The sequence below is a fragment of the Gorilla gorilla genome, chromosome 6, assembly GCF_029281585.2.
Source record: "Gorilla gorilla gorilla isolate KB3781 chromosome 6, NHGRI_mGorGor1-v2.1_pri, whole genome shotgun sequence".
Classification (NCBI taxonomy): domain Eukaryota; kingdom Metazoa; phylum Chordata; class Mammalia; order Primates; family Hominidae; genus Gorilla; species Gorilla gorilla.
The window spans coordinates 12,275,804-12,303,338 of NC_073230.2; the positions used below are offsets into that span (position 1 = coordinate 12,275,804).

Genomic DNA, 27,535 nt, shown 5'->3' on the forward strand with positions numbered 1-27,535 from the left:
GTCCCAGGGCCATGAGGCAGGAAGGGTTGCTTCTCCTCCTAGAGTCCCAGGGGCTCCCAGAGGACCTGGCCACAAATGCGGCACGGGATGTCCCAGGCCTGTGTCCCCTGGGGCTGCAGCCCCAGGCAAGTGGCTCGCAGCTGAGTGTACCCTGCTCCTCCAGGCAAGGCTCCACAGCCTCCTGAGGCCCAGGGCTGGGCTCTCTGCAGGTCGGAACCAATGCTGACACGCAGGGGCCACTCCCAGGGTCTCCTTCCTGGTGCTGGGTAGGCCTGCATGTGTGCAGAAGGGCCAGGCTGCCAGCCTCCAACGAGGGGCTGGAGGTGAGGCCTCTCCTCTGGGCGGTGGCGCTGTCCCTGCACCCAAGGCCACAAGCATGACAGAGCCTCCCTCTGAGTGCAGGTGTGGGGGAGGTGAAGCAGCAGCAGCAGCCACTGCCAATACTGGCACGGCTGTGGGCATGGCCAGTGTGGACAGCAACTGACCACGCCACTCTGCTTCTCAGTCTCCTGCTGTGGAACAGCCAGCAGGACCTGTGCACTCGTGCACACATGCATGCACACGTGCACACGTGCATTCAGCACTGCTTGAGTTAGCAAAGCCCAGAACCCACCCAATCACCCCCCACAGGGAGCCGCCATGCACGGGAGGAGAGCTCTGCAGAGAGAAGACCGTCGCCAGCTGTGTACGTGACCACAGGGTGAAAGAGCAAGCTGCAGGTAACACGTGACGTGACGTAACACATGATATGACGCGTTGGCTCAGTTTTTTTAAAAGCACCTAAAACACCACTGTACATGGCTTACGGTTTCTATATATGCGCATACAAAGCTATTTTTTACCCCAAAGTCATTCAGGAGTAGGTTGTTTAATTTCCATGTAATTGTATGGTTTTGAGCAATCTTCTTAGTACTGATTTCTATTTTTATTGGGCTGGGGTCGGAGAGTGTGCTTGGTATAATTTCAGTTTTTTTTTAATTCGCTGAGAATTCAAACAAATGTGTTTTATGGCCAAGCGTGTGGTCAGCGTAGAGCTATTTTATAAAACAGCAATGCACACAGTGCGTTTACCACATGGTGGCTGTCCTCAACAGATGGCAGGGGAAGCCCAGGCGTGGTGGAAGAAATGACTTCAATTTCATAGCATTTAGTATAGTGTCCAGTATGTAACAGAATATATGTTATATATAATTTATGATAAATATATTATCATAACTTTATATCATGTTTGACTTATTTCATTTTTTTAAACTCTAAACAAATACGATAAAAATCTTTACCTGTCAAATCTGGGAGGTGGGAACCCAGGTGTCAGATAAATGTAACTGATGATACTTTATTTTTAAAAGCTTTCTTGTTGGTTTCTTTTGGGACAGAGTCTCACTCTGTCGCCCAGGCTAGAGTAGCAGTAGCAAAATCTTGGCTCACTGGAACCTCTGCCTCCTGGGTTCGAGTGATTTTCCTGCCTCAGCCTCCCAAGTAACTGAGATTACAGGCACGTGCCACCATGCTGGGCTAATTTTTGTATCTTTACATTAGAGACAGGGTTTCACCATCTTGGACAGGCTGGTCTCGAACTCCTGACCTCAAGTGATCCGTCCACCTCGGCCTCCCAAAGTGTTGGAATTACAGGCGTGAGCCACCGCGCCCAGCATAAACACTTTTGTTAAAGTAAAAATCACAGAAGTTTGAAAGGCCTCTTGCTCATGTGTGGCTTTGTGACTTGGCCCTGTCCCAAGATGAGGCTGCGGGAGATGGGATCCAGCACTCTGTTCCCAGGGGGTCAGCTGTCAGGCTTGTTGGGGGCCGACATGGCCTCCCAAGTTCCCATAGAGAGAGCTGCAATCGTGCCCTGTTTGTGCCTGACCTGATACAGCTTCGTCACCTGAGTCACCTGAGTGTCTCAGCTCTGTGCAGACCCAGGGCGGATCTGCCTCAACTGGGACAGAAATCGCCCCCACTTGGCCTTTGGGTGGAGGGAGACAGGAGCCGAGGCACGTGGAGAGCATCCCTCGCGACGCTGACCCCAGCCACCTTCAGAAGCATCGCATGGCGCCATCGCTAGACACACGGCGTGGAGTTGTCAAGGCCCTCAGACCCGGCAGCACACTGCTCAGGAAGGGTAGGCCAGGGCTTTGCAATTTTAGGGACTGCCTGATTTGGGGGTCTTATATAGGTGTGCTCTTTGCCAAGAACAGGGTCACCCCAGGGGCCCTTATGCAACCAATGGGAGATTCCGCCAACATGAAATAAGTTCAGTGAGAAATACATCATCAAGAAACCACTATTTCTGGCCGGGTGCGGTGGCTCACGCCTGTAATCCCAGCACTTTGGGAGGCCGAGGCAGGTGGATCATGAGGTCAAGAAATCGAGACCATTCTGGCCAACATGGTGAAACCCCGTTTGTACTAAAAATACAAAAATTAGCTGGGCATGGTGGCGGGCGCCTGTAGTCCCAGCTACTCCAGAGGCTGAGGCAGGAGAATCGCTTGAACCCAGGAGGTGGAGGTTGCAGTGACCCGAGATCGCACCACTGCACTCCAGCCTGGGTGACAGAGCGAGACTCCGTCTCAAAACAAAACAAAACAACAACAATGAAAAGAAACCACTATTTCAAAACAAATGAATTCTAATAAAGCAAAATGGCAGGACGGCCGCAGCCTTTCATAACAGTAATTTTAGATGGGAAGTTATTCATCTTAAATAAAGCGCCAGACTCTGCTGTGGGTGAAGGAGACACCTCCAGGCTGCAAGCCAGAATACGCCCATGTCTTCTGTTGCCTACCCCATGTGAGGGACAAGACAGGCCGCCTGGTTTTAGCCGAGGTCAGCTGTGGCCCCAACGCCCTCGTCTTCTTCAAGGACCCCTGGGAATGTTCCTGCCCTGGTGTGACTGAGTTCACTGGGATCAGAGGTGCTGCGTAGGTTTAAGGGATGCCCAGGAATCTGTATTGGTAAATGCCATCTGGAAGTTTCTAGAACAGCAGCCAGGGAGAGGAGCCACTGCCAGGGCACTCCCCGTCCCCCAAAGCCCTGTCCACAGCAGTTCCTTACAGGGAGCAAAGTGACACCCACAAGCGCTGGGAGAGCTTGGTGGGAGCATCCAGTTTGATCAAGTGTTGATTTCAGTCCTTCTCAGGATAAGTGTCTGTCGGTTCCTGCAGAGGAAGCCGGCGGGCGCAGGTCTCCCCTGCTGCCCCTTGTTGATCCACTCTAGTGGAGAGGCAGAAAAACAACCCGGCCCAGGAATAAGGCGGGGTCTGGGTAACCAGGACCTTGGTGGGCAGCCCTGCTTCACCCCCAGCAACCCTCAGGAAACTGCCTGGCTCCAAACATCTGCTAATACACGGGGTCCCAGCCTCAGAAGCAAAATGTACACTTTCTGACATTTTAAGAAGATAACACAAGGCCAGGCACAGTGGCTCACACCTGTAATCCCAGCAGTTTGGGAGGCGGAGGCAGGAGGATGGCTTGAGTTCAAGCCCAGGCTGATCAACATCGCAAAGTCTCTACAAAAAATACAAAAATTAGCTGGGTGTGGTGGTGTGCGCCTGCAGTCCCAGCTACTCGGGAGGCTGAGGTGGGAGAATCACCAGAGCCCAGGAGGTCGAGGCTGCAGTGAGCTATGATCACGCCACCGCACTCCAGCCTGGGCAACAGAGCAAGACCCTGTCTCCAAAAAAAAAAAAAAGATGCAACAAGGCCAGAGGCTGGAATAGCAGCATAGGCCTCGTAAGGGACCATGGTTTGCAGACAGGCCTGCCTGGTCATGAAATGTCTGCCTTTGACACTAGGATAGGAGTAGAAAGTGCAGGGCGCCGGGGCAATGGGGAAGATGGGGATGGGACGGTCGTTGTTGACATCTTTCTTCTACTCTCACAGCAGAGGCCGTAAGGAAAGGAGGGCTGAGCTCCGTGTCCCTGAAGCTCTGTTAGCGGCCTTCCTCCCCAGCCTGGGCCAAGCCGAGCTGCTGAGCACAGCCTCATCTCCCAGGTGAGATACTCACTGCTGGAGGAAGCGGCGAGGGAGACAGCATGCAGCCACGGCCACACGGCTTTGTCTAGGCCACCCCCCTCCCCTCCTTGAGAAGGCAGTGCCTAGTGACCCGCTGCTGGCAGAGAGGGCAGGGCTCTGTGTGCCGGGGGTGCACAGGGAAACTGGACAAGCAGCTGGTGACCGTCACCAGCTCCCACGGACTCTGAACAGCCCTGGAAAGAAAAACACAGGCTCTTCCTGAACGTCGCTCAGTTCCTCTATAAACTCAGCCAGCAGCTTTCACCCCCTGATCCTGTTTTCTCTTCCCTCCCTGGCTCTTGATGGTTTGGAATAATGATATATACAACTTGGACCCGTTTCTGTCACCCATCCCCACTCGCGGGCCTCAGAGATGAAGTGACTAGGAGTGGAGATGGAGGGGATAATGAAACGTTCCTGGGCTGGGGAACTTTACCACTATTGGGGAACCGGAGACCATTTTACTTATTTGCTATGTTGCCCAGGCTGGAGTGTAGTGTGGATTCACAGGCGTGGTCACCATAACACCCTGCAGCCTCGAAATTCTGGCCTCAGGGCCTCAGAATAGCTGGGACTATAGGTGCGCACCCCCATGCCCGGCAAGAGACAATTTTTTTTTTTTTTTTTTGAGAAGGAGTCTTGCTCTGTCACTCAGGCTGGAGTGCAGTGGTGCCATTTCAGCTCACTGCAACCTCTGCCTCCTGGGTTCGAGCGATTCTTGTGCCTCAGTCTCCCGAGTAGCTAGGATTACAGAAGCCCACTACCCCCACCCCCGCCAGCTAATTTTTGTGTATTGAGTAGAGATGGGGTTTCGCCATGTTGGCCAGGATGGTCTCGATCTCCTGACCTCGTGATCCGCCTGCCTTGGCCTGCCAAAGTGCTGGGATTATAGGCGTGAGCCACTGCGCTCGGCCAAGAGATGATTTTAAAGTGGCCCCTAGTAGAAACCGGGGACGCGCTGCTAAATAAACTCTGCAGTTACTGCTGCAAAACACAGAGGTCAGATGGGCCTGAAACGAGTCTTCTGTTAGCTGAGGCACCCTTTTCTAAGCTAGCAAAGGACACAGAGCCGTAAGACCATCAAGCAGTCCTTGAAGGAAAATCATTTCAAATGTACAAAAAAGAATTTCTCAGGCATAATTTGGTAAGCACTTCTCTATGCCATGGCCAGCCTGACTCTGGGCATTTTGCATCTAATTCCATTTTATTCTCATTATAGAAACCCTACAAAGGCTGGGCGCGGTGGCTCATGCCTGTAATCCCAGCCCTTTGGGAGGCTGAGGCAGGTGGATCACCTGAGGTCAGGAGTTCAAGAGCAGCCTGGACAACATGGGGAAAAACCCCGTCTCTACCAAAAATACAAAAATTAGCCAGGCATGGTGGTGGGTACCTGTAATCCCAGCTACTCGGGAGGCTGAGACAAGAGAATTGCTTGAACCCATAAGGCGGAGGTTGCAGTGAGCCAAAATCACGCCACTGCACTCCAGCCTGGGTGACAGAGCGAGACTCCATTTCAAAAAAAAAAAAAAAAAAAGCCTTACGAAGGAACTGTGGCTAGACAGGAACATATTAGCCTCGTTTTGGGAACCAATTCTGCCATTAGGGAAACAATTCTAGGGAGAATGTATATGTAACTTCCTCTTGCCATCAGGAACAAGACAAGGATGCCTGCTGTAACCACTTCTCTTCAACTTTGTACTAGGTCCTAGCCAGTACAACAGGCAGGGAAAAATAGGGGAAAGATACAGGATTGAAAACAAAGAAGTTGCCAGGCGCAGTGGCCAACACCTGTAATCCCAGCACCTTGGAGGCCGAGGCGGGCAGATCACGAAGTCAAGAGATCGAGACCATCTTGGCCAACATGGTAAAACCCTGTCTCTACTAAAAATACAAAAAATTAGCTGAGTGTGGTGGCACGCGCCTGTAGTCCCAGCTACTCGGGAGGCTGAGGCAGGAGAATTGCTTGAACCCGAGAGGCAGAGGTTGCAGTGAGCCGAGATCGCACCACTGCACTCCAGCCTGGCAACAGAGTGAGACTCCGTCTAAAAAAAACAAGAGAAGAAAAGAAAGAAGTTCAATTATCATTATTTTGCACACACTGTGATTGTGTATGTAGGAAATGCAAAAGAATCCATGGAAAAATTATTACAATTAACAAGTGAATTTAGCAAGGTGACTAGACATGGTGAATAAGCAAAATTCAGGCTGTTTTGTTTTGTTTTTGAGACAGGGTCTTGCTCTGTCACCCAGGCTGGAGTGCAATGGCACGATCACAGCTCACTGCAGCCTCCACCTAACTGGGCTCAAGCAATCCTTCTGCCTCAGCCTCCCAAGTAGCTGGGACTACATGTGCACACCACCACGCCCACCTAATTTTGTATTTTTTGTAGAGACAGGGTCTCACTATTCTGCCCAGGCTGGCCGCAAACTCCTGTGCTCAGGCAGTCCTCCCGCCTCAGTCTCCCAAAGTGCTGGGATTACAGGTATGAGCCACTGCACCTGGCCAGTAATATATTTAAAGATCAGAAGCAAATCATGTCAGATTCATGACCCAGGAGTCAACCACATGTGGCCCCTGAGTGCTAGGACTGAGGAAAGGGACCGAATTAAGAAACAAGGGGTGTTAGAATTTGACCTACGTAGGAAAAAAAAAAAAAAGGAAGAAAGAAGCGAGAGGTGTCCTGTATATGAAAATTACATTTACAGAATACTTTAGAAACCTAACCTAAAGAAAGCTAATGTAGGCTGGGCATGGTGGTTCATGCCTGTAATCCCAGCACTTTGGGAGGCTGAGGCGGGAGGATCACTTGAAGCCAGGAGTTTGGGAGCAGACTAGGCAACACAGCAAGACCCCAAATCCACAAAAATAAAAAGATGAACCAGATGTGGTGGGACACATCTTAGTCCCAGCTACTCAGGAGGTGGAAGCAGGAGTACCACTTGAACCCAGGAGATGGAGGCTGCAGTGAGCTATGATTGTGCCACTGGGCTCAGCCTGGGTGACAGAGCAAGACCTCATCTCTAAAAAATGAAGTCAGAAAATGAAGGCATATTCTGAGAAAACACCAGAATCCCATCTCTAATCGATCAATAAATGAAGTAAATGAATGCATACACTAAGAAAACACCAGAATGAAAAGCACCAAAGCGTTGAAAATGACTCTCTCCAGGAGGTGACCTGACAGGTGATTTCTCCTCCTTTCTCTATACTTTCACTTACTTTCCAAATTTTCGGCAAATTGAGAGGTTCCATTTTTTTAGACGGGGAAGAAATTATTTTTTTACATACTCTAGGGTATTATTTCCATGATGAAACTTGGACCGCCTCACACTAATTAGAGTCTTACTCAGGGAACAACAATCGCGCCCTCTGAAAAGCAACTGAAAACCTAATTAAGATAATGGGTAACTGAGGAGATAAAATGCTTAAGCCATTTGTCAGGCAGACACAGATGGAGACAGAGCTCTCCGGGGCTGTGCCGAGGAGAGAGCAGCATGGCGTAACCGAGAACCTCCTCCAGCCGAAACCAGGGGCCGTAGCCAGTTACCCCGGGAAGCTGTGAGCCCTTCGTTAGAGAGGGTCACGGTGACCAGCGAAGCACAGTCCTGCTCACCGCGTCCAGCATGGCGCTGGGCACGCCACCAACAGCGACAGCCCTATGGAGGGCGCTGTTTCATCTCAGGCACCACTGCTTATTTGTCTCTTTTGTCCCAGAGCTACAATCTTCTTTTTTTTTTTTTTTTTAAAGAGACGGAGTCTCGCTCTGTCACCAGGCTGGAGTGCAGTGGTGCGATCTTGGCTCACTGCAACCTCCGACTCACTGCAACCTCCGACTCCCTGATTCAAGCGATTCTCCTGCCTCAGCCTCCTGAGTAGCTGGAATTACGGGTGCCTGCCTCCATGCCCAGCTAATTTTTATATTTTTAGGAGAGATGGGGTTTCACCATGTTGTCCAGTGTGGTCTCGATCTCCTGACCTCGTGATCCGCCCGCCTCAGCCTCCCAAAGTGCTGGGATTACAGGCGTGAGCCACCGCGCCCAGCCCTATTGTTTTTTTAAGTATCTTGAGTTTTAACTTTGGTGGGGGAGTCTTCCCTTGCCATCTAGAAAATGATTCCAACTCCCTTCCCTCCCCTGCATCTGTCTTTTTTTTTTTTTTTTGAGATGAAGTCTTGCTCTTGTTGCCCAGGCTGGAGTGCAGTGGTGCTATCTCAGCTCACTGCAACCTCCACCTTCCAGGTTCAAGCGATTCTCCTGCCTCAGCCTCCCAAGTAGCTGGGATTACAGGTGTGTGCCACCATGCCTGGCTAATTTTCGTATTTTTAGTAGAGATGGGGTTTCACCATGTTGGCCAGGCTGGCCTCAAAACTCCTGACCTCAGGTGATCCACCCGCCTCAGCCTCCCGAAGTGCTGGGATTATAGGTATGAGCCACCGTGCCCAGCCACAGCCACATTGTTTAATGGGCAAGGATTTGAATAAACATTTCTTCAAAGAATAAATATACATGGCCAATAAGTACATCAAAATACAATAAAAAATGCTTAACATCATTAGTCATTTGGGAAATGCAGAGGAAAACCACAATAAGATACCACTTCACACCGACTACCGTGGTTATAATAAAAAAGGTAAACAGGCCAGGCATGGCGGCTCACACCTGTAATCCCAGCACTTTGGGAGGCCAAGGTGGGTGGATCACTTGAGGTCAGGAGTTCAAGACCAGCCTGTCCAAGATGGTAAAACCCCGTCTCTACTAAAGATACAAAAATTACCTGGGGGTGGTAGCAAGTGCCTGTAATCCCAGCTGCTCATGAGGCTGAGGCAGGAGAATCGCTTGAACCCAGGAGGCAGAGGTTGTAGTGAGCCAAGATCACGCCAATGCACTGCAACTGGGCAACAGAGCAAGACTCCGTCTCACCAAACAACAACAACAAAAAAGGTAAACAATATCAAGAGTGCAGAAAGACTGGACCCCTCATACACGATTGCTGGAAAGTAAGATGGTGCAGCCATTGTGGAGAACAGCTTGTCGGTGTGTTAAAATGTTACACATGAATTTACCTGTGACTCATAAGTTCAACTCCTAGGTATATGCCCAAGAGAAGTAAAAAATACACGTCCACGCAAATGCTTATGCACAAATGTTCACAGCAGCATTATCCAGAATAGTCAACAAGGGAGAAATAATCCAAATGTCCATCAACGGGTGAACAGATGAACAAAATCTATCCATACGATAGGCTACTGTTTAGCAATGAAAAGGAACAAAATACTGATGATACCTCTTACAACATGGATGAGCCTCAAAAATATGCTACGTGAAAAAAGCTAGATGCAAAAAAAAAAAAAATCCAAAAAACACACAGGTATGACTCTATATATACGAAATATCTGGAAAAAGCAAATGTATAGAGCCAGAAAACTGATCAGGGGCTGCCTGGGTCTGGGGTGGGACCGGCCAACTGCTAATAGACACAAAGGATCTTTCGGTGATGAAAACGTGCCGGCCGGGTGCGGTGGCTCTCGCCTGTAATCCCAGCACTTAGGGAGGCTGAGACAGGCGGATTGCTTGAGCTCAGGAGTTCGAGACCAGCCTGAGTAACATGGTGAAACCCTGCCTCTACCAAAAATACAAAAATTAGTCAGGCATGGTGGCACACATCTGTAGTCCCAGCTAACTCGGGAGGCTGAATCGGGAGGACTGCTTGAACCTGGGAGATGGTGGAGATTGCAGTGAGCTGAGATCACACCACTGCACTCCAGCCTGGGTGACTGTACAGACTGGGTGACTGAGTAAGACCCCGTCTCAAAAAAAAAAAAAAAATTGCTAAGACTGGACTGTGATGATGATCACACAACTTTGTAAATTTACTAAAAATTCATTCAATTGTATACTAAAAACAGGTAATTTTATGGTATAAAAAACCTCTTATAATAAAAGTTTTTTTAAAAAAAAACCCAGCAAATACATTTCTTTACGTCATAAGCCCCCAGTCCAACAGAGACAAGGAAGATAGCTCCAAGAAGCTGAAATTGATAAGATATCGAATATATCTGAACATCTTAAAAGAGGGAAGACAACAGAGTGTTAAGGGAATGTGGAAATAATGAAAAGTACCAAGGAAAAGAATGGACAAGCAAGAAGAACAATAATTAACTAGAAAGAAAAATGAAAGTTGGACAGGAAGGAAAAACAATATTTGTATAGACCCATCTTTAGTTGTGAAAAGCTATACACGATCATAAAAAGGTAAACCCTGATTATTAATTTAAAAAAAACATGGCTATATTGAGAAGATCGGGCAATAGGAATTGGAAATTTGGAGAGGCGGGTGGTGAAAAGACCTAAGTTCTCATTTGCCACTGAAGGAAGTCACTAGAAAATGTCTGAAATTTTTAAAAATCAAGACATAGTAGGATACGTTTGTTAAAGATAGGGAATTAGGTCAGGCATGGTGGCTCACACCTGTAATCCCAGCACTTTGGGAGGCCGAGGCGGGCAGATCACCTGAGGTCAGGAGTTTGAGACTAGCCTGATCAACATGGAGAAACCTCGTCTCTAATGAAAATACAAAATTAGCCAGGCATGGTGGCATATGCCTGTAATCCCAGCTACTCGAGAGACTGAAGCAGGAGAATCGTTTGAACCTGGGAGGCAGAGGTTGTGGTGAGCCAAGATCGTGCCATTGCACTCCAGCCTGGGCAACAAGAGGGAAATTCTGTCTCAAAAAAAAAAAAAAGAAAAAAAAAGGGAATTAAAAGCCAGAAAGAAACAGTTCACAGTTGAAAGTGGTTATGGGGAGTTCAAAACTGGGAAGAAGGAACAGCTATGGCAGAGAACTGCTGTTTCGCTTTTAATCAGTAATGAGAAACTATTGCTTTAACTGTGCACATATATATATAACTTTGGTGAAAATAAGTAAAAATATTTAAGTGTACATAGTTTTCATTCACTGCAAGAATGAATTAATGAATGAATGAACGTTGATGGGATCAATTCCATCAACTCCTAAACACACGTGTTTATCTTCTAACATCTCTGGAACTGGAAGGCATCCTGTAGTCTGTGGAATGTCGGCCAGGCTGCAGCTGTGAGGCTAGAGCTTGGTTTTTGTTGCCTGGGGCAAGGTTCTGAAACATTTCAGTTCATTCAGGACCATCCAAGGCATGAACATGCCTTCCAGCTGTTATCTGCAACAAACCTGCAGACCGAATGGCAGGTGGCTTGGAAGAATGTACTAGAGACAGCAGGGGGTGCCACATCACCAATCCTCTTGAGGACAAAGAAAATGATACTGTGTGGGGAGTGTGGACAGGGACGGCTCTCATTTGAAAAGACTTAGACTCTAAATTCATTTCACTCCTGCATACCTTTCTGCGTACGCACAAAACGAACACAGATCAAAATCTGTGTTGAAATAAATCTTTAGCTACAATATAGCCTAAGTACAAAAATAAAAATCCTAGGTAGTAAGAAAGTATTATGTCCTAGTTTAATTGTATTTTTTATGGTGGTTAACACTGGTGATCTTACTACTGATAACATCTTTTCTTTGGTGAAATATAGTATATGTAGGAATGTATGTTGCAAAATTGTTCCTAACAATCCCCAAATACATAGAGTGTTTCATCTACACCAAGGAATATTCCATAACCATTAAGATGAATGAATTGGAGGTATAACACACGATGTAATTTCCAGAGAGGATCTGGTATGAAAAATACAGAAAACTAAGTATATGATTCCCTCATTGTTTTCTTTTTATTTTTTTCTTCATTCCTTTTACCCACACTACACAGACGATCCCTTTTAAAAAAAAAAAAACCTTTGACAGAAAGAACCCTGTATGTATGTATATACATGTGTAAGAAGTCCCCTGCAGAATAATATAAGCACAGAAAAAGCATGGAAGGTCACTATGGTGGGCAGAATTCTAAGATGGCTCCATGGTCTCTGCCCCCTGGGCTCACTCTGTGATTATGCTCCATGGCAGAAGAGATTCTGCAGATATAATTAAGGTTGTCTATCAGCTGACCTTGAGATACGGAGGTTATTTGCTGGGCCGAACCTAATTACGTGTGCTCCTTCAAAGCCCAGAGTTCTCCCCAGCTGGTCACGGAAGAGAAGTCAGAGAGGTTTGAGGTGTGAGACGTGTGTGATGCCAGGGCAGTTCTCCAGGGCATCACGGGGCAACCTGACAGCAGTCACTGGGAGCTGAGAGTGGTCCACGGCTGTGAGCCAGAGAGAGACGAGGGGAGAGATGCAGAGACTTCAGTCCTAAAACCACAAGGAATTGAACTCTGCCAACAACCTTGTGAGTCTGAAAGAGGACCCTGAGCTCCAGAGAGGAACGCAGCCCAGCCGATACCTTGAGTGCAGCCGTGTGAGACCTGGGCAGAGGGTCCAGCTCTCCCGTGCCCAGACTCCTGACTTGTGGAAAATGTAAGTTAAATAGTATAGTTTTAAGCTGCACTTGCAGTTGCAAGCAATAGAAAACAAGTTCAGGGCCGAGTGTGGTGGCTCACACCTGGAATCCCAGCACTTTGGGAGGCCAAGGCAGGTGGATCATCCGAGGTCAGGAGTTCAAGACCAGCCTTGCCAACATGGTGAAACCCCATCTCTACTAAAAATACAAGAAAAAGTAGCCGGGCATGATGGCACACACCCGTAATCCCAGCTACTTAGGAGGCTGAGGCAGAAGAATCACTTGAATGTGGGAGGTGGAAGTTGCAGTGAGCCGAGCTCATGCCATTGCCTGGGTGACAAGAGCAAAACTCCGTCTCAAAAAAAAAAAAAGAAAAAAAGAAAAGAAAAGAAAAGTTCAGATTTTAGGGCCAGGAAATGGGGTGCTACTGTAACAAATACCTAAAATGTGAAGGTGCTTTGGTAACCAGTCAATAGGTGGAGGCTAGAAGGACTCTGAGAAGCAGGATGGGAAAAGTCTAGATTCCCTTGAACAGGCTACTAGGAAATGTGCACAGTAAAGACATTGCTTCTTTCTCAGAATAAAGTGAGAACGTTCCTAAATCACCTCAGAGAAAGGCAAAATTGCTGCAAACAGCAGAAACCTAGATGCTCACAAGGCTGCCAGCGAAGGCTCAGAAGGAAGCGAGGGGCATGTTACTGGAAACTGGAGGAAGGAAGGTTCTTGTGATGTGAGGGCAGGGAGCTCACTGAATATGTCATCCTGCAATTGCTGGAAACAGAATTTGCAAATGGTGAACGTGAAGAGATGGCTGAGGAGGTTTCCAAGCAGAGTGTAGAAGGTGCTGCCTGGTTTCTTCTTGCTGCTTATGGTAAGAGGCAACAGGAGAGAGAGAAATTAAAGAACTGTTCAGCAAAAAAAGAACCAGGACTGGACAAGTTTGAAAATGTGCAGCCTTCCCAGATGACAAGAGATGCCAAAAGTCAGAAATGGCTTCTGATGAGAGGCACAGAGGGAAAACCAAGTGTGGGTCTGGACAACCCTTTGCTGAAACCCAGGAAGACCAAAAGGTCAGGGTACCTGGCCACATAAATGACTCAGTAGAGTCAGGGTGTTCCTCATATATTTTTCTTAGTCAAAACAGAGGACCTCAAGGAAGTTCAAGAGCACTGTCCCTCCACCATCTCGCCAGAAGCTGAAAGTAGAGAAGGGATTATCTCAGAGACATTTATGGATGTGGCTTCTGTCTACTGGAGTGAATTCTCAGGAAATCCTCATCCGGCCCACAGGCTCTTCAGAAAATTATACCAGCAGAAACACTGGCTGGCCTAGACTGAAGGGAACAGAGACACTGAAAAATGAAGGGGGTGGCTACAGACAGGAAGTGGCTGATAGACATGCTACCGTCCATGCAGAGGGAAAGATGACTCAGAGGATGAAGCCAAGATCCCACAGGGTGGCACCAAGAGGACAGAGGACAGAGCTGAGAGACTATCCCCAGGCCTTGGAACGGAACAAAAGAACTTCCACTGGAATTTGCCTCACTAGAGTTCAAAAATGCTTTGGGCCAGGCCAATGGCACCTTTTTACCTTCCATTTTCTCCTATTATTTATTTATGTATTTATTGAGACAGGGTCTAGCTCTGTTGCCCAGGCTGGAGAGCAGTGGCATGTTCAAAGCTCACTGCAACCTCAGACTCCTAGTTTCAAGCAGTCCTCCCATCTAAGCCTCCTAAGTAGCTTGGAACACAGGTGTGTGCCACCATGCCTGACTAATTTTTTATTTTTTGTAGAGATGGGGGTCTTGCCATGTTGCCCACATAGCACAGAGTGGCTGGGATTACACGCATGTGCCACCACACCCTGATAATTTTTGTGTTTTTGGTAGAGATGGGGTCTCACCATATTGGCCAGGCTGGTCTCAAACTCCTGACCTCATGTGATCCACCTGCCTCGGCCTCCCAAAGTGCTGGGATTACAGGCGTGAGCCACCGCGCCTGGCCCATTTCCCTCACTTTTGAACCAGAGTGACTGTTACCCTATGCCTGTCCCACCCTTGCAAGTTGGGAGGGTTGGGGCAGATACTTGTGTCTTTAGTGTTACAGGCCCACAGATGGAAAGAAATAGCGCCCCAAGAGTGGTACTTAATGGATTATACCCAGACGCCCCAGGGTGTGAAACACCTGATTTAGATTAAGATGATGAGATTTTGACTTGAACTGATACTATAATAGGATGAGACTGGGGGAACCTTGAGATGGGGTAAGTGCATTTTGCATGCGGGTGTAACTATGGATCACTGGAGGCCAGAGGGCTGACTGTGGCAGCCAGAATTCTAAGATGACCCCCAGTGACCCTTGCTTTGCATAACCTGCCCTCCAACCTTGAGCGTGAGTGGGAACTGTTCGTGTCATTTCATGATTATGTTTTGTTGTATGGCAAAAGTGATTTTTGCAGATACGTAAATAAGTTTACTCATCAGTTCACTTTGGGTTCATCAAAAGGGAGATTATCCAGGTGGGCCTCACCTAAACACACGGGCCTTTTAAAGAGCAGAAAGGAAGTCAAATACTCAAAGAATGATGGAGATTCCATGTGCCACTGCTGACTTTAAGATGCTGGGGGTAGGCCGGGCGTGTTGGCTCACACCTGTAATCCCAGCACTTTGGGAGGCCAGGGCGGGCAGATCACCCGAGGTCAGGAGTTTGAGACCAGCCTGACCAACATGGAGAAACCCCATCTCTACTAAAAATACAAAATTAGCCAGGCATAGTGGTGGGTGCCTGTAATCCCAGCTACTTGGGAGGCTGAGGCAGAAGAATCGCTTGAAGCTGGGAGGCAGACGTTGCGGTGAGCCGAGATCACGCCACTGCACTCCAGCCTGGGCAACAACAGCGAAACTCTGTCTCAAAAAAAAAAAAAAAAAAAAAAATGCTGGGTATACATGGGAAGTTATCTGGAAGTGATTTTGAACTTCTAAATATATGTGTGTTGTGAAAGAGAAGACTATCATTGCCATTTACTAGACATTCTCTCCTTCCTCTTAATAGCATAAGCCCTAAGCTATTGGTGAGGTGATGTACCCAGCTAAGAAAAGAGACATTTTCCTGTCTCCCTTGCAGGTAGGCACAGCCATGTGACTATGGTGCAGTCAGTGAAAGATGAGGGGATGTCGCTGTTGGGACTTCTCTGAAAGCGCCATAGGTGGGCAGTTTGCAGGTACACCTTTGCCCTTCCCCGTCTTCCTTCTTTCTTCCTGCCTTAAATGAAGATGTGATGGCAGGGGCCCCATTAACCATCCTGCACCTTGAGGTAACCCTGAAGACAGAAGGCATGAACTAGAATGATGGGGCCGAAAGGAGAAAAAGCCTGGTCCCTGGTGACCAGGAAAGCCACCGTTACCAGCCCTGAACTTACTGTTAGGTGAAAGAAAGCTGTATTGTGCTCAGGCTACTCTGACCTGGCCCAGTGCAATCCGAACTGATGAGGCAGCATTAGGTGGGGTTTTCTGTTTGCTTTTGTTTCTGGGGAGGGTGGTGTTTGGTTTTTGTCATTGTTGATAAAGAGGTTATCACTTTGGGCCAGGTGCGGTGGCTCACGCCTGTAATCCCAGCACTTTGGGAGGCCGAGGCAGGCAGATCACCTGAGGTCAGGAGTTCAAGACCAGCCTGGCCAATATGGTGAAATCCTGTCTCTACTAAAAATACAAAAATTAGCTGGGTATGTTGGCGGGCGCCTGTAATCCCAGCTACTCGGAAGACTGAGACAGGAGAATTACTTGAACCTGGGAGGCGGAGTTTGCAGTGAGCCGAGATGGCGCCACCGCACTCCACCCTGGGTGACAGAGCGAGACTCCGTCTCAAAACAAACAAACAAAAACAAAAAGATACCACTTTGGTATTGGTTGTTTAATTATATTTCACACATATGAAAGCATTTGTAACTTAGACTAATAACAAAATGAACACCATTTCATCCATCACCCACCCTAAAAAGAATGGACTAGTTCCAGAATCACATCAACCCTCCCAAGCACATCTTCCTGCCTGTCCCCACCTCTCACCCTACCAAAGGGAATCACTTTCCTGGATTCTGTGTTTAACATGGCCTTTTTTCATTTATAGTTACACCACACATTTTTGGAACCCTAAATTATACTGCTCTACTTTGCTTATTTTGAAACCTTATATAAATGGTATCACACTGTGTGCATTTTTGTGCTTTTCCCTCAACACGATGACACACAGCTAACACTGACGCAGGCAGCTACGGTCTAATTTCACAACTTTATGGTATTTATTGCACGAATATGCCACCATCCAGCCATTCCCTCATTGATGGATATGTGGATTGTTTGGAACTTTCGGCTACTACAAAACGTTGACATAAACACTCTCGTACTCATTTTCAAATGCTTCCTGACTTTTCTACCACCACGAGAAATACCAGAGAAAATTATGGTAGTTAAATGGCACACTGGAGGTAAACTAGAAGATGTGTAGAGTTCTGGACACGGCTGTGGTCCCACAAACTCTGGTCACCCCAAAGACTAAGGGATCAGTAAGATGAAGTACATCAGTGTCCCGCAGCACGAGGGTGAAGACCTACGAGGAGACTAATTGGAACGCAGAGTGTGGGCCCATCAACTGTGCTAGATAAGACCAAGCTGCTTCCCAAAGGGGCCAAAACAATTTGCACCATGTTCTCACTGGCACCGTGTTTGAGTTTCCGTTGCTCCTCATCCTCACCATACCTAGACACTGTTAGACTTTTTTATTTTTGTAAAAAAAAAAAAAAGAAATACCTCTCTGGTCTTATATTGTATTTTCCCTGTTACTACTGAGATTGGGCATCTTTTCATGTTTATTGGCCGTTCCTAGCTCCTCTTCCATGAAGTGCTTACGCGCTTCTTTGGCCCACTTTTTCAACTGGGTTGTTGGGGATTTTATTGTTTTCGTTTTTCGAGACAGAGTCTTGCTCTGTCGCTCAGGCTGGAGTGCAGTGGCCTGATCTCAGCTCACTGACACCTCCATCTCCTGGGTTCAAGTGATTCTCATGCCTCAGCTTCCCAAGCAGCTAGGATTATAGGTGCGCATCACCGTGCTCAGCGAATTTTTGTATTTTTAGTAGAGAAAAATACAAAAGGTGGAGTTTCACCACATTGGCCAGGCTGGAATCAAACTCCTGGCCTCAAGTGATCTGCTCGCCTCGGCCTCCCAAAATGCTCGGCTTACAAGCATGAACCACTGAATCCAGCTTTTTTTTTTTTTTTAGACAGACTCTCACCGTCACCCAGGCTGGAGTGCAGTGGCTTGATCTCAGCTCACTGCAACCTTCACCTCCTGGGTTCAAGCGATTCTCCTGCATCGGCCTCCTGGGACTGACAGGTACATGCTGGGACTACAGGTACATGCCACCACACCCAGCTAATTTTTGTATTTTTAGTAGAGATGGGTTTTTGCCATGTTGCCCAGGCTGGTCTCGAACTCCTGGTCTCAAGCGATCCACCTGCCTCGACCTCCCAAAGTGCTGGGATTACAGGCATGAGCTACCGCACCCGGCCTGTTGATCTTTAAAACAGACTTTTTCCTTTGTCATCCTTAATATATTCTGGATAGTAATCATTTGTCAGTTTTATCTTATCACAAAATCTTCTCCCAGCTTAGGGCCTGTTTTTCAGTTTTTCACTTTTCATGGTTCATTATCTGATGAACAAAATCTCTTAATTGTACCAATCTCTTCTTTCATGACTTGAGCTTTTTTGTGTCTTCTTTATGCTGTTACTTAATTTCTAACTTACTGTTCTGTGGTGAGAGAACATGTCCTATAAATCAGGTACTTTGAAGTATGTTAAATATTACTTTTGATATAGCAAGAGGTTAATTTTTGTACATGCCCAATGCTTACTTGAGAATAACATGCATTTTCCAATTGTGGGGCGGAAGGTTCTATAATAAACATTCACCAGATCATTCATGGCAAACAATGGCTGATGGGGATGGGTGAGAAATCCGGCCCTGGCCATCTGTTTACATATTGTCTATTACTGATTGCCCTCTACAAAGGCAGAGTTAAGTAGCTGTGACAGAGACCGGATGGCTTCACAAAGCTGAAAATATTTACTATCTGGTCCTTAATGCGAAAAGTCCACCAGCCACTACACTGGACTGTGTTCAAAAACTGTTTCCCTTCTATTTTTATCTGCTTGATATCAATTAATGAAAGGCTGTTTTGAAATCTTCTATGATAATGACACATTTAGCAATTTCTGTTCATCTTTGTTATTTTATGTTGAAGGCTGAGTTATTAGGTGCAGACAAGTTTTAAATCATTAAATGTTCCTGACGCTGTAGGTCTTCTATCATTAATGCATGGTGCTCTTGCCCTTAATAATTATTTTTGCTCTGACACCTACTTGAATAATGTTGTTATTATACCAGCTTCTTTTCATTAGCGTGCCTTTTTTCCATTCTTTTATTTTGGTTGTGTCTCTTTTAAGTAAAACAGCATACAGTTGGACTTGGTTTTCCCATGGAATCTGACCATCTCTGCCTTTTTTAATCAGGAAGTTTGGTCCATTTATTGTAGTGACAGATATATTTGGTTTCATTTCCATGACCATAGATCGTGTTTTCTTTTTACTCTATTTTTTTGTATGCTTTCCCCCTTTCTTTCCTGCCTTCTTCTGGATTCAGCTTAACTTCATTTTTTACTTTTACTTACTTGAAATTTTAACCTTTTCATGTTTCCCTAAACATTACTACATTCTAGACTTAGTAAGGTCGAAAAGTTCATCAGTGTCTCTACCCTCCTTCAGAACAATGTAAGTACATCTGAATTCATATCTTAGATTTAAATCGTACTACTGTCCAGTATTTTAGTTTCACTTTGCTTGTTTGCCATTTATTTTTATTGCATTTTTAATGGAGAAATAAGTCATCTGTTTTCAAAACAGTGCTTGAATATACCAGGAGTATAGATACCATAAAACAAAGCAAACTCCACTCACTAGGTACATCACATGAAAAAATGGTCTGACATTCAGGTAATAAAAATTAGAAATAAAAAGTCCCAAGGTTCCAGCTTGGTAAAACAGACACAGTTACAGGTAATGTTTAATAAACTAATTTTTTTCCCAATGTGTAAACAAAATGACCAGACTAAATTTGTGCCTGGCCATTTCAACCTAACGCCATAGCCATTCAAAATACAGATATTGTGCACACTTCACCTGATTTATTATTGTGGTGAAAGGGCAAAGATGTGAGAAAAAGAAATACTGTATACTAGATATCAGAAAGTAATGGTGAAAGAAAAGTCTCTACAGCCTAAAAGGACATGACTATATTCCAATTTTGGAAAATTAATGCAGAAGGACAAGAAAAGAGTTTAAGTAATTGCAGTTTAACATGAAAAGTGCAGAGTTAGAGGGGGGACGGGAGGGGTTAAAGCGAGGCTAATTGGAAAGCCTGTTAAGTTTGCTGTCTAGATTAAGAAAGACTCAACTTTCATTCATTCACATCTGTTGCCCCTCACATTTCCTAATCATAGATGCTCTACTGCTTAATTATGAGATCTTTTTTTTAACTTAAAGTATTGCTGATCTTTTGTAGACTAAAAGAGCAGAAAGCCAGTAAGATGTCAAGTGCTTGCTAGAAATTACTTTTTTATGTTTCTACATGTAAAATTTAGAGATGAATTTTGATAAATCGTTTAAAAATAAAAGTGTTTAAAATTCTTGAAGAAAATGCCTTTTTGCTTACGTGTGCAATTGGAAATTAACTTTCCTATAAGGAGGTATTCTGTGGAATGAACAAAACTTCTCATATGCAGCGATCAAATGGTCATCCAAGATCAGAAACATATCTCATAGACATTACATTTAGTAAAGTTTTGCTAAAATGTGGTGTTTCGTCATAACCAATATTTGGTGTTTTGTGCCATGTGGCCACAGGATTGTCAGTTTCACATCATGGTTTAGAGAATATTATTCCTTTTTTCTTGTGAAATGACACATAAGCATACTGTGTGCATACAAACAAAGAGAAGAGAGGGATGCAAAAAGCTTTTTTGTTTTAGGACTAATGATTGAGGACAAGAGAATATGGAGCTTTGATAGCTCAAAGAAAATGTTTGATTGCTGATTACTCTCTAAAACAGTTCTACAGATTAAAACCAGTGTGTCCTTTCTCCATAGTGTGCCATCAAAACCAAAGACCTACTAATGGTTGTTTTGATGTCAAAAACCTACCTTAAAGTTGACATTTCATTTTAAAGGGTTACAGCTACCTCATAGGGACTGAGCTAGATGTACTTTTATGCTTTCTCTGAAGTATAGTACACCACTGCACAATGGTATCCAATTTTAAGATTAATAGTGAAGAAACCTCTTCAGGGAAAAATAAAATTCACCAATTTGAAAAATCTAAAATTAGTTCTACTTTCTAATAAAAAATATAAAGTGCCTCATCAGTATAAGGAATTCTGATACCAGTTTGTATTGCATATTTTCCCAACAATGCATCAAGCATAAATCCAGTCCAGATGTCAGTCACGGGTACAAATATAGCTGAAAGGTTTTTTCATTTTAAGGGCACTAGTCCTTTGAAATAGTTAATGTAACTGTTGCTGACACATTAATAACAGTACCTCTAGCTGTCACATACTAATGTGGACTTCTGATCAAGACTGGCTCAGTAAAGGAAGTTACCAAATGAGCCTCAATCTATTTCAAGTCATATCTAGTCCCGTACCCCTCATTCTCCTTCTTTAGTATTTGAAGACAACAGGTTGAGTTGGCAGATATTGTTCATGGACCCTTGAGGTTGTTTTTAACCATTCAACCTGTTTTACTGAATTCTTGATAACAGGAATTGGATTTGCAGGGAGAACAGGGATACCGGAAAGATCTATACTGATGTTCCCTGAGAGGCCAATAGAGAAGATGCTGTCTGAATTTTTCTGATGGAGTTGTACTTGTCTTTGTATTAAGTTTCTCCTCTTCCGTTTTGGTTTTCTTGGTCCTTTCTTCTTTATGAGGCAAGAATATCCTCTAGACTCCAACTATAGGATTAGATATGTTTGTTGCTGAGTTTCCTGAAGGTCTGGATGGCTTATGAGACATGTTGAAGAAACAACTCTGGCGACCATGGCCTTTGGTGATGGAGAAATGGCAGGCTGAGAGACAGCGTGAGGAATACTTTCGTTTAATGCAACCCCTGAACTTTCATTGGTATTCACCTGTTGCAAGGACATTTCAGTAGCCTGTATGTCAGCCACAGATGCTGTCATTACAGCCAAGGCAGGACTGTTTCTACCCTGAGAACTGCTAATCAATGGGCCTGTCTTCATAGTGCTAGTAGATGAAGGCACAGACATGCTGTTTTCACAGCCTGCAGACAAGTCAAAGCTGCTGTCATTCAAATCTGTCAATCTTCTACCTTCTGGTGAGTGTGCTTTCTTGTCCTGAAGCACATGATGAGGCAGCAGCTGGTGAAGTTCCTTTCTTCTTAAATGCATTGCAGTAATTTTCATACCCATCTCAAACATCTTACTATTCACTGCTTGCCTATAAACAGTATCTGTGAAAGACTGGATATCATAGGTGAGATCAATGCTGAGAATTTCAGAGTTTTCTGGCTTTTTTAGCCCTAACCCAATCACCCACATTGTACGAAATTCTTCCATATCAGGATTTTCTTTGGGTGCTGGAAATGACTGTGGATTCACATGTGCCAGTGTAATAAATTCATTCTTCTCCAAGCTCCCAACCAGGATTCGGATCTTTGATTCCACCAAGCCCACCCATTCTAAATGTTGTTTTTCTGTTGATGCACTTGCCAGAAGTACAATATAATGCTTGTACTTTTGAAAGAAGCTTGGAGCTTCAAAGAGTTTGGACCACTCTGCCTTACTTAGCAAAATCTCGTGTGTGATAGCAAGCCCCTGTTTAAACTCCTCAATCATGACCATCCTGGTTGAAATAGACACGTTGTATGTGGAGTTCTGCTGTGGGTATGCTGGTGTGATGATAGGCATAAGATGGTACCTATCGCTGGGATTTACTCTTGGGTCCCAGACAGGCAAATTAAGATTCCGTTCTTCAGGCTCCTTCAGTAACACTGGGTTTGGCCATTCCCATTCTGAAAACACCAAGAAGAATTTCCGTACAAGAGTTGACGCTACTGCATTTGGATAAAGCTGACAAGTTCTTGCTACTAGCATGGCCCAGGAAACACCTCCGAGGAAACCTAATATATTGGAATAGATATTGTGGCACTTGGCCCACAGTTTGATGGCTCTCAGGGTCAACCTGAAGTTGTCAATGTTTGGCACTAGATGTAAAATTTCATCGGTTACCCGGCAACCATTAAGGCTTCTTATGCATCTAATGTCTAAATTTTTAAGTAGACTGTCATCTCTTAGGTCCAAATCTTCTGGAATAGTCTGTAGTGCTAATCTTGCAAATAAAATATCAATCTCTATCCCATCAAAACACAGTTTGATAACTGGCACAAATGCCTCCTCAACAGCCCTTAAGTCTTTCACTTCCTCCTGTAGTTTCAGTTTAGCATAGAATGAGGCGAAAAAGTCGCTTCGATCCACATGACTTGGCGCAACGCACAAGGCGTCAATATCTGCGCCTTTCGTATGTACTCCTAATCTGTAAGAGCCAAACGTAAAAATCTTTCCTCCAACGTTTTCAATTACAGACTGGGGAAGACTCTTGCTTTCACTCATTTCGCGTATCCATTCCTTTACCAGATTATTTAATTTTTCCAAAACTAAAATCCTGCGCTGCAGTTCCTCTTCCTCTTCGAAGACCCCGAAGGGCCTGAGGGTTTCTATTAGCCTCCGGGTGAGGAGGCAGTCCGTCTCCTTGGGGACCGCTAGACTGATAGGCGAGGAGACGCCGTAGCGCTTCGGCAGCGGCGCCGGCTGCGGTGGTCCCTGGGTTGTCACCGGAAACGGCATCATCTTTCAGCGCCCGCCCCGCCAGGGCACGTCCCCCACCACCGCGACCTTCGCGGCCGCCGCCCGGGTCATGATTCGCTGAGGCGGGAAGGGCAGGGCTTCTAGCTGCCCTGGTCCGACCCCACTCCCGCTCCCGCTGCGCGCCCGCCGCTTCAGGAGCTTCTCCTCCTTCCCCTCAGCCCCAACATGGCGCCAGACCCCTCAGCGGCTGCGTTCCAGAACCTACCGTACACGCGCGGGCGCCTGCGCACCCGCCGCCAGCGCGAGGGCTCACGGGAGCCACCGCGTTCTGGCCTGGGGCTCCTACCGCTGCGTGGGGGGCTATACATGGGGGTGGGCAGGATTCACGTTGTTGATGACCGGCCAAACTCAACCCTTTATTGCCACTATTTTACATATTTGCCCAACTTTACCCATCTAATTCTTTGCTCTCCAAGTCCCTTGACATCGCAGATGTGCATCCTTTTTGGGGGCACCCTCAGCACTCTTCACCCTAGCGTGCACCCTTTGGAAGTCCAAAGACCCCTTCGTGGTGGGAACCCGCGGTGGAAAGCAGCTTCTGTCTTGTTTCTTGGGCCGTTGCTGGACGTTGGTTTAGCTGGGGCAGCATTTCCAGGTCGACATTTGTGTTCTGGCCATGCTTTAAAGGCGGGATTCTGCTGTCCTCTGGATCCCGTTGAGAATTCCGCAGCTAGGTGAACTACTGCTCGTCTGTCTTTTCTTATGGCAGCTATAAAAGTGTCTGTCCCTAGTGCCCTGTGATCCCACCACCGTGTGTCCAGGCATAGATTTCTCTTTAATAACCTTACCCAGGCTGGGCGCAGTGGCTCACGCCTGTAATCCCAGCACTTCGGGAGGCCGAGGCGGGCAGATCACCTGAGGTCAGGAGTTGGAGACCAGCCTCAACATGGAGAAACCCCGTCACTACTAAAAATACAAAATTAGCTGGGCGTGATGGTGCATGCCTGTAATCCCAGCTACTCGGGAGGCTGAGGCAGAAGGATTGCTTGAACCTGAGAGGCAGAGGTTGCGGTAAGCCAAGATCACACCATTGCACTCCAGCCTGGGCAACAAGAGTGAAACTCCGTCTCAAAAATAAATAAATAAAATAAAAATAAAAAATATAATCTTACCCAGGATACACTATGATTCCCGAATCAGAAGTCATGCTTTTTATGATCTCCAGAAGCTTCTTGGGCACTTCCTGGGAATATGTTCTCCCACTTGTCTCCTGATTGTCTTCATCTACACACGTTGTCAACCTTCTCACTGTGTCCTCCATGTCTCTTAAGCCATGTGTCTTTCTGGGTGATGCCAGATTACCTCCAAGTCCTCTCTTCAGTTGTATTTAGTCTACTGTTTAAGCATCATTGAAATATCCACTTAAATACTTATATTTCACTATTTTGTTCTTTTCCAAGCTTCTCTGCCTTTTAGATGGCATTCTGTTCTTTCATGTTTTTCCCCCTACCTTTTATTTCTTTAAACGTGTTAAACATACTTATTTAGTACTCTATAACTAATTATTCTAATTCCGAATGCTCTTGAGAAACTGTATAGTTTGTTGTTATCCAAGAACTCAGAGTGGTATTACCTCTTGGGTCTTGTAATTTTGGATTGTGAGCTCATTTCTGGTGAAGCTTGGAATGCCTGTGTAGAGGCTGTGTCCTTCCAAAGAGGATTTGCTTTGTTTCCAGTAGATGTCCTTGTACACTATAGAATTGCAGTCAGTGTAATTTCTTATCCAGGGATTATCCACAACATCTAGATGGTGCAACTGTGAACCCCAAATACATGTAAGAGGACATGTGGTTTTCAATTTTAAGGAATAGTCTAGTTTTTCCCACCCAAGTCAAGAGAGAGAACTTCCTTTGCCATCTCCTTTCACCAGGTAGCAGATTCTTCTTACTCCATTTTTTCACTAAATGCGTCACCCTCTGAGGATTCCAGTTGTATTTGGAAGGGTCTCAATTCTAACTCCCTACCTTTTAAGGTCCCAAGAGCTTTCTGTCTCTTCTTGGACAGCTGCTAAACTTAAGTTTCTCAGTTTCCAAGACTGGCCAATGCCTCTAGGGCGGTTCTAGTTTCAGAATCAGCTAAAATCCTGAGGTTTCAAGGTATCTCTTTTTTTTCCAGCCCTAGAGACTTCCTTTATTTTCCTGGGTACTCAGCTATGCATTCAAAAAAATGATTTCTTATATTTATCCAACATTTCCAGGCACTTTACATAGAAAGATTTTCTGGGATAATTAATCCCATATATTGCCAGAAATATAAATACCTTCTTTTTAATCCATTTCAACATTGGCTTACATGCTCAAAAACAGCTATCAGCAAGGTCTTTGGTGACCTCCATGTTGCCCAATCCATGACCCCAATGATTTCCATCTTCTTTGACCTATGGTAGCTTCATCTTGGCCTCTGCGACACCATACTCTTTATGTTGTCTTCCACATGTCTGGCCACTCCTCAGTCGAATTTGCTGATTCCTCCTCCTTTACTTGACCTCTAAATCTTGGGAGTTCCTCCAGTTTCCATTCTAAGCCCTCATTTCTCCTCACTGCATGTATATTCACTGCCTGGTTAATCTGCTGATTTCCACAGCTTTAAATACCACTTACTTACAGATTAATTCATATTTTAATGAGACTCTCTTGTGAACTCCAGATCCATATTATCTGACTGCCTGTGGTTGCCACCTATATTTGGATGTCTTTAACTTAACATAGTTTAAAGAGAACTCTAACTCATCCTCCCATAGTTTGCTTCTCTCTCAGTAGTCTCCATTTTAGGAAATGACATCTCTTTCTACCCAACTCTTGATACGAGAAACCTGGGAGTCACTCTGGACACCTCCCTGTTTTGCACCCTCAACATCCAATTCATTTACAAGTTCTGTTGATTTCACCTGAAGAATATACTTAAAATCCCTCTACTGCTTTCTACCTGTTCCCTTATAACTCTAGTCCAAGCCACCATCAACTCTCATTTCAACTTCTACAACAACTGAATTAATCTCCTATTACTGACCTTTTCAAAGTATTCTCTACCTAGGAGCCAGAGTCATCTTTTAATCCCTCCAATGACCTCCCATTATACGCAGTGTAAAATCCAAAATACATAACAAGCCAGGTAGATCTTTTCCCCAACTATCTGTCTAGCCGCACCTTCTGCAACTTTCCCCTCTGCACCAGCTGCAATGGCCTTCTTGCAGTGCCTGCCTTTGCTTCATTCTCTCTCATCCCTGGATCTTCACACAATGCTGTTCTGTCTGACCAGAATGCTCTTCCTGCCCCACCGACTGCCCACTGCTCTCTACCTGGTTGGTGTGTTGTCATCTTTGAGACTGGCTTACATTTCACCTCTTGAGAGTGAATTTCCCTCACCCCCCATTCCAAATGAGCACATGTGCTTCTTTTTCATAGCACATAAAACAACTTGTAGTTGCAGTCATGTACATTATGACATTTTGGACAACAGACCATATATACAATGATGGCCCTGCAAGAATACAATATTGTATCTTTACTGTTTCTTTTCTGTGTGGTTTTTTTTTTTGTTCCCAAGTTTTATTCAAGAACTCATACAAAATATTTCAGATAAATGGAATTTAATCCTTGTCTTCCTCCTCTTCTTTGTCCTGGTTAATCCGGAAGTAATGTAATTCATAACTCTCTTTGCTGTTAGCAACTATGCGCAGCCAATATTCTTCAAATATTTTTTGTTGAGATACTTCAAATACCTTTTTGAGAAAGGGACCTCGGATGTCACAGTGATCTTGCTCTTGCTCCTTTCGATGGTCACCACCTCTCCACCAAGGTTCCCAGCTTTTCCATTCACTTTGATCCTTTCTTGCAAAAACTGCTCAAATTGGCAGCATCCATGATTCCATCTTCTACGGGGTGGGTGCAATCAAGAGTGAACTTCAGAACCTGCTTATTTTTTTTGCCCCCCTTCACCACAAGGTTTTTCACAGGAGCCATGGCAGCAGCGGAGGCAGAAAGGGAGGTGAGTGAACCCCTTTTCTGTGTTGAGATATGTTTAGACACACAAATATTTACCGTTATGTTCTAATTACCTTTAGCATTCAGTATACAGAAATATACTGTAGAGGTATGT

The 27,535-nt window shown here is 45.4% G+C and overlaps 2 protein-coding genes and 1 pseudogene across 6 annotated transcripts in view; all 3 read right to left on the minus strand.

The window, feature by feature from the left end:
* Nucleotides 1-27,535, minus strand: part of RADIL (Rap associating with DIL domain) — an 84,042-nt gene that overhangs the window by 38,947 nt on the left and 17,560 nt on the right. The gene's annotated exons all lie outside the window — the stretch shown is intronic.
* Nucleotides 19,318-23,641, minus strand: PAPOLB (poly(A) polymerase beta). Its single transcript, XM_004045051.5, has one exon. The coding sequence runs from the start codon at nucleotides 23,417-23,419 to the stop codon at nucleotides 21,506-21,508; it is 1,914 nt and encodes a 637-aa protein (XP_004045099.2). The 5' UTR covers nucleotides 23,420-23,641; the 3' UTR covers nucleotides 19,318-21,505.
* LOC129523591 (large ribosomal subunit protein eL22-like) lies at nucleotides 25,331-27,434 on the minus strand (annotated as a pseudogene).

Excerpts from the sequence above, each read along its gene's own strand:
- PAPOLB (XM_004045051.5), bottom strand. The coding sequence starts at position 23,419 with ATGATGCCGTTTCCGGTGACAACCCAGGGACCACCGCAGCCGGCGCCG.